The sequence below is a fragment of the Notechis scutatus genome, chromosome 1 (genome assembly GCF_049901735.1).
Source record: "Notechis scutatus isolate UNSWTSFEM ecotype Mainland chromosome 1, rNotScu1.2, whole genome shotgun sequence".
Taxonomy (NCBI): domain Eukaryota; kingdom Metazoa; phylum Chordata; class Lepidosauria; order Squamata; family Elapidae; genus Notechis; species Notechis scutatus.
In genome coordinates this window covers 305338537-305352054 of record NC_142009.1, presented here as the reverse complement: position 1 = coordinate 305352054, position 13518 = coordinate 305338537, and the positions used below count along the sequence as shown (strand labels likewise).

The following is a 13518-nucleotide window of genomic DNA, read 5'->3' as shown; positions in this document are numbered from 1 at the left end:
ATTCATAATTTATTTTCTGGAATATTTCAACTGTCTTCTAGAGGTTGTTTAATTTTCTTTTGAAAAAATGAAAACATAATGTTCTTTTTATAACAACATTTCATTCAAAATTCACTAATAGAAATAATGTCATGGCTCTGCAGACATTATCTCTGGCATTGCTTCTCCAGAACAAGTCAAACATTTCTTTTCTCCAGTTCGGAGATCCTGATTTCTTTTTTCCTCATTTGAAAGGTCATATCCATATGATTTCTATTTTCAGTTGCTTTGTCCTATCTTACTATCTTTTTTGAATTTGTTTTCATTTCAGATTTTATTTTAGCTAATTTCATACAATTTAGATGGATAACATCCCTAAAGTTAGAGAAGATATTGTGCACAAATATCTGAAAAGAAGTTTACCCAGTATGCACAAAATTGAACCATTCTCTGGGCAAAATCCTACAGGAAGCACCTCAAGCATGAACAGCCAATTCATGTCTTATACTTAAGCCCTTCTGTTCATTTATCTGAGAGCCCTGATCCAAAAGATTTTATAAAATGAATGAGGCAGACACATAATGAACCAAGTATGACTTCCCTTGGGTACTCCAAATTTGTTTTAATCTTCTACTTTTTACCTAGGTCATACTGAGTTCAAAAGTACTTTAGATGATGACTCATTTTTTATTAATTGTATACTGCGATTACATGCTGAGGTGCCATTGGTTTCTCTTAGAATCTAAGAGTTTCACAAGAGTTCGGCTAGTTTACATCAGAGATCTGTATACTCTAGAGCAGTGGCCCCCAACCTGTTTTGTGCCACGGCCCGGTATCGGCATCACAAAATGATCCGTGGCCCGGTACCGGCATCAGCACGCATGACAAGGCATTTCCTCTCCCCCCACACCTCCCCTCCAGGTATTCCCCAGCAACCCCTCCCTGCACGGAAGCCTCACCTGGTGCTTTCGGGCTCTTCCTTGCCCCCCCTGCATGAGATCCTCTGAGCTGCGGGCTAAAGGCAGCAGGGCTCCTCCGGGCTGATCGCGCAGGCACCTGACAGCTGGGGGGGAGGGGGGGAGAAGAGACCCGGGGCGTGACGTGGGTCCACTTTCCTCCCCACGGAGAACTTTTTTGCATCTGGCGCAGGTAGTTCGGCGAGAGGCGGTGGCTCTATAACCCCAAAGGCAGCTCTCGCCTGGCATCAGCGCGCGCACACGCCCACACATAGAACACCCACTCAAACACCCACTCACTATCCCCACAGCACGAGAATAACAGGAATAATAGTCTTCTTTCCCCCCCCACTCCACCCGCCACTAGCCTTGTGGTTGAGACTTGTGTCCTCGCTCCTTGGCTTGGTTTTTCCTGCAACTGACTCCCGCCTCACACTTTTGAAAGAGCAAGAGCGGCCTGAGGAGTTGTTGAAGCGCGGCCCATTGGGGGTGTGGGGGGAGAGAGAAAGGCGTATTATTACATGAGCCTTTTAAACTCATGAGAATGGGCTTCCCGGGCAAAAAACGTTTATTTACATCTGGGCGGCCAGGAATCGTTTGCAAAACCTCTTCGCCTTCGCCAGTCCTCTTTGCAAAGCACCGCCGCGGCTCTTCCTTTTTGCCTTTCCCTTCCCGAGGCAATGCGGGACTGGAGCCGCATGGAGCCGCACCGGGCAGTAGCAACTCCTGACTCAGGGGGCCTCCGAGGGGAGGGGAAGGAGGAGAAGAAAGGGGTGGGAAGGGGGCGTGGGGCTGATTCCCCCCAAAAATCAGAATTCCGAAGAATATCATGTCTGTCGAAACAAGATGGTGGTGCCCAGCAAACCGGCGGCCCAGTAGAAAATGATCCACGGACCGGTACCGGTCCGGGGCCCGGTGGTTGGGGATCCCTGCTCTAGAGCCATCTTACTGCAGTGGCTAATTCGATGTAAATGGACATTACATGACCAGAGAGAGAAGAGAGCTAATCTCATCTACTAATTAAGATGTTGAACTAGGAATGTGAAGGCCCCACCCATAGCCATGAAAGCTATTGACTGAATAATCAGTCTCTCAAGGCTAATCTTAGCCTTTGTTGTCTCTCTAAGAGAGAAAAAGGAATAGTTACAGAGAAAAAGGAATAGTTAAGGAACTTGTAGACCTGGAGAAAAGGTGGATATAAAAAAAAAATTACATGCTCCCAAACTTGTTTCTAAGGACTTCTGCCCAATATAATTTCCAAAGGATCACTTCCACAAATGAAAGATACCATCCTTCTGTGGAAGGGACTGAAATCTAATGGGACAATGGAAAGGGGGGAGGGAGGCCTTTCAATAATTATAGTGATTTTGAAAATTCTATTTGAACTTTAGCATTTATAAATGAAACAGAAAATATACTAAAATATGATGGTATATAGCCGTGTTGGCGAACCTATGCCACACATGCCAGAAGTGGCACACAGAGCCATTTCCCCCGGCCTGTGAGAGGTTGCCTAGAAGAGCCCCACTGTGCATGCGCGCCACTGCTCAACAGCTGATTTGTCGGGTATCTGGCGTGCATGTGCAGGGGGTGGAGGGGAGGTGAATTGGAGATGCGCACGCATGCACAGAGATGTGTTGCACGTGAGGGGGTTGTGTGCACATGCGCAGATGTGCGGCGCGTGAGGGGGGATCACGCGCGCATGTGCAGGGGGCATGGGGGGGCCAGCACGCATTGCCTTCTGGGTGTTGGCACACAAGCGCACGCAAGCGAACATGCGCACAATTATTGGCATAGGAGCTGAAAAAGGTTAGCCACCACTGGTATATAGGATAATATATAAATATATGATATTTATAGCATTTCTACTCTATTTACCTTCTTCATTTTAAAGTTTGATCTGTCTGAAAGAAATCCAGAAACTTCTGTTAAGAATCTTAGGATAGAACAATAAACATATTTGTGGGGGGAAAAAGAAATAAACATTGTAGCGGAGTGGGGGGGAGAAATCCAATATTTCAATTTTTCATACTTTTATTTTTTTATTTTGCTGGTTTATAGTTCTAAATTTTGCATACCTACTTTTATGATAATAAATCACGTTGGCTAAATGACATTATATTTTTATTTGTAATTAAAATATTTCCATAAAAATGGCTTTATGATATAAATCACATTAATTTCAGACAGTGCTGTCACAGAAATCATAAACACTACGCAAACATTGGAAGCAATTTTCAAGGAGTGAAACTTCTTTCTCATTTTAGCTGGTAGATATAACAGATTGAAATCTGAAGGGCTGACAGTTGAGCTTTCTCCATGCAAAACATACACTAACTAGCTCCGTGCAATTACATGCACTTTTGATTTTTTTTTCTTTTGATATTTGCTATTTTTGTTGCATGTGCAGTGATGTTCTCTCACCTTTGCTCAATTTTAGTTAGAGGATAAAATACAGACAGTCCTTGACTTGTGACCACAATTGAGTCCAAAATTTCTGTTGCTAAGTGAGACATTTGTTAAATGAGTTTTGCCCCATTTTAACACTTTCCTTGCCACAGTTCCTAAGGGAATCACTGCTATTGTTAAGTTAGAAACACGATTGTTAAATGAATCTACCCCATTGACTTTGCTTGTCAGAAGGTTGCAAAAAGTGATCACATGACTTTGCAGGGCACTTGTCAAGCATCAGAATTTTGATCACAAGACCAGAGGATGTTGCAACAATCGTGTGAAAAACAGTCATAAGTAACTTGTTTTCAGTGCTGTAACTTTGAACGATCACTAAAAGAACTGTTGTAAGTCAAAAATCTGCTCTTTTAAAATACATATCAACATCTTAAAACCAGCAAAAACATGCTTAAATGTTGCACTCTGGCAATGATAACTCACTGGAAAGTTAGCAATTTGCAAAGTTCTCTGAAATAGCCTGTTACTGTTATATTTATTGGCTAGGCTGCTCTTGAATTTCTGACAGTAACTTAAAAATTCCAGACACCTGCATTATCATCAAGGAAGCTTTCTAATGGGATGGCACTTGACAAGATTGATGTTTGGTCCCTATCCCTTTGCAAGTTAGGCTAGCATTTGGCAGCCTTGACAGTTCAAGGCAGAAAGTTTTCTGGGTGATACATTACTCAGGAGAGGTAAAAAATAGTATTACAGTGACAAAGTTTATCTTTGGGAGAACAATCGCCTCACTACATTTTTAATGAGATCATAAGGCTTGATGGCCTTCAGATGCATTGGATTAGAAGTTCTATCTTTACTTGCATCGAGATACGATTATGACAACTGTGCTCTGTATGCAGAGTCATTGGAAATCAGGTATTCTTTAAATCTATATAAATAATTACACATACACATTCACTCAGTCACTAATTCATTTCTCAAATGTGTGCCAACCTTCACCTCCCAAAAGGACCCCAAAGTAACAGCTTATGTTAAAATTGTAAAATTTTTAGAGCCAATTTGGTCTAATGGTTGCAGCATTAGGCTGGAAAGTAGGAGAATGTGAGTTCAAGTCCTACCTTAGCCTTGAAAGCCAACTGACTTTGGGCCAGTTAAACTCTCTCAACCAACCTACCTCACAGGGTTGTTGTTGTTGTGGGAAATTAGGAGAAGAAAGGTGTGTTGGATATGTTCACTGCCTTGGGTTATTTGTAAAAATAATAAAGGTGGAAATAAATAAAATAAAATAAAAACAAAGGCATAATATAATACATCACCACCATTGTTACTGTTTCCATCTTTGACTCTTCTAGCTTAGGAAAGCTAACAAAATGACCAAAAACCTGAACATTCTGCAGTTGAGGATGGAGAAATTGCCAGCATGGGACAATAATATTAACCCAAAGGGACAACTAAGAGGCTTCACCCAGTTAGATGCTTTCAGTTTGAAAGTGGTTTCAAAGGAGAAAGGAGAACATCCAGGAATGCTCATTTTATTTCATGACAATCTTACATGCTGGTAATTACTGTACTGGGAAAAGTACATCCCTACAAAAGAGTTTTGGTACTAGGGGAACCATGGCCAAGGATAACAGTTACAACAGCCATTCATATTATATTATTACTATTATTTTTTGTTGAAATCAGGAAGATATAATAATTTTTTAAGCACTGCATGCTGTGATGATAGAAATGGCAGTTGACTGCTGTGAGCTAAAGCTGCGTGAAATCCAGTTCATGTATGCATTTTTGAATACGATGCTGAAACAAAAGCTTGATTTGTTTCAACCCAAAGCAAGACCCAGGTCTTAAGTTTCTTCTTTCTGCATTCTCCATGAAAAGTTTGTTTTTTTTAAAGTTAAATGGGTCCCTGAGCTGGAAAGCAGAGCATTTCTCCTGTTATTAACTGCAGATTGTCTCTATAAGGTTGCAATTAAAACCCCTCCATATATTAGAAGGTGATTCTAATATGTGACTTTAGTTATTGCACTGATCCACACTTTCCTTTAAAAGTAGCATGTTGAATAAGCCCACAGTCAGCTAGATTTACACATCATAGTAAGAAAGGTGACTTGATAGCAGTCTTCCAATATTTGAGGGGTGTCACAGAGAAGAGGGGGATAACCTATTCTACAGAGCAACAAGAGGGCAACAAGAAGTAATGAATGAAAATGACCAAAGAGAGATGCGACTTTGAACTAAGGCTCAAATTTCCTGATAGTAAGAACAATTAATCAGTGGAAAGGCTTGCCTTCAGAAGTTGTGAGTGGTCCAGCCCTGGAGTTTTTTAAGAAGAGATGGAACAACCATTTGTCCAGAATGGTAGAGGGCAGTGATGGCTAACCTTTTTGTCATTGTGTGCCAAAAGTCTGTACATGCACACAAGAGAGCATGCATGTGTGCCTGCACCCATAATGCAATGCACGTGTGACCCCCATGCCCCCACCCTCCCTGAGCATGCGCATGGGATCCCTCTGTGCTCCCCCCGCCCCCCTGCACATGTACATGCATCTCCCACATGCGCCCCACCCCCCATGCATGCGTGGCAGATACCTGAAAATCAGCTGGCTGGCGGGAGGCATGTGCGCATGCGCAGTGGAACTGAGCTGGGGCAACGGCTTGCATGCCCACAGAGATGGCTCTGCGTGCTACTTCCGGCACGCGTGCCATAGGTTCACCTGTCAGTTTTGGAAACTTTATTCAACGCTGCCACATAGCTTGAGGAAAGTGGGAGGGGGGTGATTTTAATTGAGTAGCTCTAAGTAGACAAAATAGAATTATTTTGTTAGTTCAAAGTCATGGAGTGTGGCGCAGGAACAAAAAGGAACTTACTTTGGGATTGGTTCATGTGATGAGATGATGAGGGAAAAGGGGATGGCTTGTAGTTTGGGACATTGTGGGAAGTCCGGGAGGATTTTAGTTTCGAGATTCCACAGATGTGCCAGGTGCTATTCTAATAAAGGTACTTTTGAGATGACGTCTGTGTCAGAGTTACTGATTGGAATGGAGGTTTGCTGGAACACTGACATCACCATCATGGGTATAGGATTTCTGCTTGAGCAGGGGATTGGGAGTAGGAGATCTCCATGGTCCCTTCCAACTCTGTTAAACTGTATTCATAAATCATAGTACCTGAGCTCAACTGTAGTGTTATGTCAGCCTTCAAGATCTCTTCTACATCTTTTCTACGGCTATGCATCTTTCTCACTGCTCTCCATCTCTCGGCTGTCATTAGTAACGGGGTGGGGGGAGGGGGGAATTGGAGGGGAAGAAAGCTGGAGGTGTTACATTCCTGTGCTGTAAATGAGAAGGAGGAGGGGGAGTATAAATTCCTGTTCTTAAGTTTCTATTTCCTTGCCTAGCTTTTTCTTTCCTTTGCGCAGCTGCGAAATTTTATCAAAATATGTCAAGGTCAACGGACAGAGGCCTCATCACCACCTGAAGATGCCCACACGATCATATTCAGAACTTTTAATTGGAAGAGTCTTTTGGACTTTGGGGGGTGGGAACAATTCCATCCCTTTGTATATGTGATCTGCACGCCAAATTCTTTAGATTCAGAATTGTACCTGTAGCTTCCACTTTGAATTTCAGTAAAAGAAAAAACTTTGCTCTAATCATTGGAGTCTGAGTATTTCTTTCTTGGATTTTGAATGGAGCACAGACTGACATGTTAGGGCAAAGCCATATAGCTTGCTCTATGGTTAGCCAATGTTTGACCCCAGCTATTGATTAATGCCAGGAAATGATTACTTTAAAGAAAACTACCCATAGTATGTTTTCATGATAAACTTGGCTTAGAAATTAAGTTTATTAAGTTAAAGAAATAAGGCAAAGTGATAGCATATTGGAAGAGATGGAGAAAAAAATGACACGTTTCCTGAACTTTTACCAAGCTCATGTTGATATTAGATTTCAAGCTGTATTCTTGGATTTTTCTTCCAAAATAGTGTTATTTTAAAAGGTGGGCAGCGGTTGCAACAGAATAGATGATATTCTCTCCCACCTTTGAATAAATATTTGCAAGACTAAAGTCAAGCATAATCTCTCTGCTAATCAAAAATAGGAAAGATAATAACAATACTGGATCACTTTTTTGTGAATGAACATACCAACCAAGCCAACTGAGTGACTTTAAAGTACAGGTTTAAATAAAATTATATTGTCTTCCATTGATGTGTTATTAGTTCTTGTCTTTTTAATGGTCGCTTGGGATTTTCTATTCCCTAGCAAACCTTTAAAAATAGATTACAGAGCTTGCTTTAATGAGTAAGAATTTAGAAGCATCTCAAAAGTATGTAATGTTTCCTGAAGGTAATTAAAATGATTTATCCCTCTTATGGCTGCTAGAATATCTTACTAGGTTTGAGTGAAAACTGGAACACATTGTTCACAATATATGCGCAGTGGCAATATCAGGGACGTGACATGTCTGCAAATCTTGTTTTAGCTTGTTCCAAGCTACTGTACATTTGCAGTTTCTAAAATAATCAAAACCACTCAAGCTGTTTAGAAATAGAATTATAGTTCTGTGTTATAATCAAGGGAAGACATTTGTTAGGAACAGGATGCACTTCAGAAAATGTTTGTATCAGTGCAAATAGGATAATTCATATGCTGTGATACTCACCCACTGGAATATATTCTCCCCGAGGTGAAACTGGTCCCAATGTTGCCAGCCTTCTTGGTGGCCCTCAAAACCTGGATGTGACATCAGGATGTGCCAAGGAAATACGGAGCCTATTAAATGATTATCTAGTTGTATCTAGATATCTAGTTGGAGTGCACTTTTCTCTTTTTATTATTGTGTTTTTAAATGTACCTTTTCATTTTTATTTGTGGAAGATTCTGATTTAATTTTTGTCTTAACTGTGTACACTGCCCAGAGTCACGTACAAGTGAGATGGATGGTCATATAAATTTAAACAAATAAATATAAACTTTACCTGAGCATTGTTTATATTAATTGGACTTTCTCTCCATATTTTCCGACAATGATGCTTGAGCAATTCTACCTCATGATGTTCAACAAGCCATTTCAGCTTTTGGAAGCTCTTCTGACTATAATGAGGAAAGTAGAAGTAATTTCTTAGCAAGCTTAGCAGAATTAAACTAGCCAACTGTGTCCTATTTGGCACAACTTCATAATTTTTTCAACCTGTTTATATTTTAATCAATCATCATACTTTATAACAGCTCCATTTTTTTAATTTTTTTTTATTGGTTTTTAAAAACAAACATAAACGAACAAAACATAAAAACATCAAGCTGTCTTCCATAGGTGTACATACAGTGTGCCAGTTGGTTTACAAATTGTTTTGTGCTTCCATTTCGTAGTCTTCAATTACAATTACATTACATATAATCTCATATTGTCAATCAAAAATTAAATACCTTAGTATCATTATTAATCAATCATTTGACTATGCTTTTATTCATTCATGTTTTACAAGATAACCATAATTTACTTAGTTTATTTTATAACAGTTCATATTATCATCCCAAATCTATCCTAAAATCATTTTGTAGATATAATAAGAAAGAAGTACATCTTCACTTTCACCATCTCTTCGGGATGGTTTAGATCCGATAGGACCGTCCAGGAGCAAAGATATTGGCAGCGATCTCAGACCTCCAAGATCGCATGCCATATCATCGCGACGCCAGCTCCGCCCTCCACAGCTCTGTTTTTTTTTTATCATTGGGTGATACACAAGACTTTAATTACTGTTGTTCTGAGAAAAATACAGCATCTCTTTCAGCAACATTCCTTTATTTTTGCCAATATAGATGAGTCATAGTCAAAATGTCTACTAGCTGTAAATTGATGCTCAACATAGGGCTTCATACCATGCTACTACATGAAACATTCTTTGAGTGACAATTTGAAGATGTGTCCAAATTGCTGCTTGTTTCAGTGCTGAGGTAGAGGAACTTCTGTTCATGAAGATTAGTAGTTTCCCAGGCTATCAAGTATCACCCATCAGATTTCTTTTACATACTCTTGGATTCCTACTGATCTGAATTCTGATATTCAGGAGACTTTAATGGTGTGAAAAATTTGCAGGCTTCCTCTCTGCCACCCCAAAAAATCCTCTCCAAGGCAGTGGCTCTAATTTTTCTTATGTAATAAAGTAGTAAGGTTGTTGTATGTGAGCCTAAGTTGGTTCACATTGAATGCATTGTTGCTGACATACAGTAGCATTATTATGCAGGTTTTGTTGTGTGATGCAATATTAATGACTTAATATAATAGCAATATTGCAAATAAATAATAACAAATGCCTTATATTATAGCATTATTGTGATATATCACAAACATATAGTTTTATTGAAATAAAAATAATGTGCTTAACTGGTATTATAACAATACCTACTGTGTGATGACCCGTAGTCTCTCAAAATAACCCAAAACCCAAAACATATATTAAAGTCCGGTAAAGCCTTCAACTTAACTTCACTGTTTTATTAGGCACGGTTTAAAGTCACAAAACTAAATAATGAGGCAAACAGAAAACCAAAACAAACCGCATTGATGAGAGTTCTGAAGCAAGCCGAGATAACTAATTATAAACTCCAGGAAAATAACCGAGAAAAGTCCATGGGAAGAACGCCAGCAAAGATAAGCCTCTTTCAAGGTGAACACTAAATTGACTCCTGCAAATTCTAACTGCGCAGTTGCAAACTTATATACATAGCTCCCACCTGCAAGCCACGAGGAGGATCATGGTAATCTCCTCTTGAGTAGACCTCGCTTTTCCCTGATCCTCTCCTCCCTGCGTGACCTAGGATGGATAGGGGATGGGCCTGGATCCTCCTCTGATTGCTCAGCCAGCCTCTGCCCTCCCCCAGCCTCCTCTACCACCTCTGGAGCCACAATCCCACTCCCTGTTGGCTGTTCCTCCTCTTCCTCAGAGTCAGACTCCACCTGGGGCATGACATACTGGTTTGGGGGTGGTAGTAATATATTTTTGGGATTATATAAATAATTGTAGTACAGTATTTATTTTCTGTGTTGTATTAATATAAAATGTATGTGGTTGTTAAGGGTTAACATCAACTTGATAGCACATAATGAATACGAAAGGAATTCTATGAAGAAAAGAAACACACACATTTAATTAATTAAACATTTCTATTATTTAAGTGGATAATATAATCATGACAGTAACTAACATTAGCAACTGATATGATGCAATAATGAAATTCATAAAGTAGTGATATGATGCCAATATCTAAGAGACTGGCGCAAAGAAGCGGGGCAGTCAGTCTATTCTCCAAAGCACCTGAAGGTAGGACTAGAAGCAATGGATGGAAACTAATCAAAGCGAGAAGCAAACTAGAACTAAGGAGAAATAAGTTGTGGGCGCTTCATCACCGGAGGCTTCTAAAAAGAGACTGGACAGCCACTTGTCTTAAATGGTATAGGTTCTCCTGCTTGGGCAGTGGGTTGGACTAGAAGACCTGCAAGGTCCCTTCCAATTCTGTTATTCTATTATTTACTGTTATTGTACTGGGAAAATAGAAAATATCCTTAGATGAAAAAAACAAGAAGGATCATATGTCAAAAGTAGGTGGTGTGGTGCTCATGAACACACATATGTCAGCAAATATCTACCTTATATCTACAACCTCCTGGTGCATCTGACCTTTTAGACAGACAAGGAGTTGGTGTGTTGAAAGCAAGCTTCTAATGTAATAAAGATCACTATGAAATGGTTTAGAACAGCGGTCGCCAACCAGTGGGCTGTGAGAAAATTTTGGTGGGCTGTAGAAAAATCTCACCCCCAGAGCATCCCCCTCCAAAGCAATTAATCCAGGCTGCGCAGAAACACAAGGCTGCACCGGCCACATGGCCCGCAGGAACCCTCCCCGCCCACTCACTCCTTACCCGGTAAACTTGCGTGCTAAATTTCTATTTTTCCTTTTTCCAACCATCATCTGTTCTGCTGTGCCAGGAGATTTAGATTAGCTAGGAAGCAGGAAATGGTTGGATTTCTTGCTTTTTAGCTAGTCTTTAGATCTTCGGCTGAACCTCCCTTAGGACTGCAGTTTTGCTTGCAAGCAAATTCAGTGCAGACTCACAGCAAGCAAATTTGAGAGACTGAGCTAGCCGATAGCAGATAGATAGATAGATCATTGAATGATTCTGTGAGCAACTCAATCTGCCTGCTTTGCCTGATTTTGGGTAAAAGTGGCTCTTTTTTTATAAAAAATTCAATATTTACATACATGGTGTGTTGTGAGTTAATTTTGTGAGTTGGCTTGCTAGCAAATTTTATGAGTTTGCTTGCAAGCAAATTTTATGTGACAGACTGAACTAGCCGATGGCAAATAGATAGATCTCTGAATGAATCTGTGATTCTGTGAGCCACTCAATCTGCCTGCCTGCTTTGCTTGATTTGGGGTAAAAGTTTCTCTTTTTTATAAAAAATTCAATATTTATATAAATATTTATAATATTTACATACAAGCCATGCCCAGCCAGTCACATGACCACCAAGCCACACCCACAAATTAGGCCACACCCACAGAACCAGTTAGTGGTCCCTGGAATCTAAAATTATGAGTTTGGTGGTCCCTGAGGTCCAAAAGGTTGGTGACCCCTGGTTTAGAACAACCTGATAGGTTGTGACTGGCCATACTCTTTTACCTGCCATTTTTTTAAAAACAGATATCTCCCAGAGCGGTTTTGAGTATTCCACCACAGTCTCAAAATGACAAATGTGTCCCCAACACTACCATCAAAACAGTTTCAAAGGTTTAAGCAAAGTATACCCAAATCAGTTTTGCAATATATAAGCTATAATCTGTAATATTGCAGTGAAAACTATTCCTTTGATGTGTCACATATTTGTTTAATGGCTATGTGTTCATGTGTATGTTTGTAATTTCCTCATCTGAATAAGTGACCATGTTACCTGTGAATTTATGTGAGATTCAGATATTGTTAAGTCTATGTTTAGATGCAGCTGCTATTGATTGAGAAAAAGTAATGGACTTTGAATAGATAATGGATGCATTCCAAAACTTATTTCTAAATTGCCCACTTGTTTATCATTATTAATTTTCTAAAAAAAATAATAGGAATTGCTAAAGATTTGTAACTCATTTTATGTTTTCAGAATTTTCAAATCATAATTCCCACCCTTAAAAGACAACAGACATGAAAAAAATATAGCCTTTATATCATTATTAATTTTGTCTCAAATTTCTTCCAAAAATATTATTTGACATGGAAGATCAACAGAATAACATCAAGGCACAAAATTTTAACAATTGGAAAACTATTTCTTAAGTTTTAGAAAATACTTTACTTGTAGTCATGAAAATAGTTTGTTCCCCCAAAATTCTTGATTTAAATATAATTTTTCTGATTTTGTGGAATTGAATTATTCTCAGGACCTACTCCCACTGAACATCAGCAGAAAGCTGTTGCCAACAGGCTATCATAATTATTTCTCCACTGTGCAGTCCTTCTGATTTCTGAAAAAAAATTCCTTCTTTAAACCTTCAGAAATGTTTGATACTGAGGGCTACAGGGAGAGGTGGAATAATGGAATATGGTCTCTCTTCCAATTAGGTATGTAGCTGATGTCTTCCAACCAATAGTGTCCAGCCCTAAATACAGTCCAACGGTAAATGTGCCTTGAACAAGATGTTAGGTGATGGAATAAGAGCCAAGGAAGGAAATACAATGGAATTAAATTTCATGCTTTACTTGGGACTAAACAGATGTCCTGCTTCATCTTTGTCTCTCTTTTTTCAGCAATCAAGCACTGGGGATCTGAGGACTCTTAGGAAAGGGTTATCCCCATACCATTCTGAGTCTCAACTGTCTTCATTGTCGCAGTATCAGGATGCCATGCAAAATGTAAGATATACACAGAAGTCCACTCGTCATTATGCCGGTGGGAGTCTTAGACTTGTATAAAAAAGGAGCCAGAACCCAACTGAAGAATACTCATTTCTGGAAGATTGTCAAATAAAGCAGGAGATAGAGATTTGTACATCTATTCTCATGTGCTAAATAGTATATATGGAAAATTAAGAAAGTACTTTGTCCCCTATAGGAAGCAGATTGACTAGAATTTATCATCAGAGATTTCCCCAAATTTTCCATTGTCAAAAC

At 39.5% G+C, this 13518-nt stretch overlaps 1 protein-coding gene across 2 annotated transcripts in view; it reads left to right on the top strand.

The window, feature by feature from the left end:
• The window catches only part of CCDC85C (coiled-coil domain containing 85C), a 170901-nt gene that overhangs the window by 137598 nt on the left and 19785 nt on the right, over positions 1 to 13518 (top strand). The window contains exon 4 of one of the 2 annotated variants that reach the window (XM_026679404.2): positions 13156 to 13260. The exons of the other annotated variant lie outside the window; for it this stretch is intronic. Coding sequence (XP_026535189.1) covers positions 13156 to 13260 — 105 coding nt within the window. The remainder of the gene's footprint in view (positions 1 to 13155; positions 13261 to 13518) is intronic. 2 annotated transcript variants of the gene reach the window in all.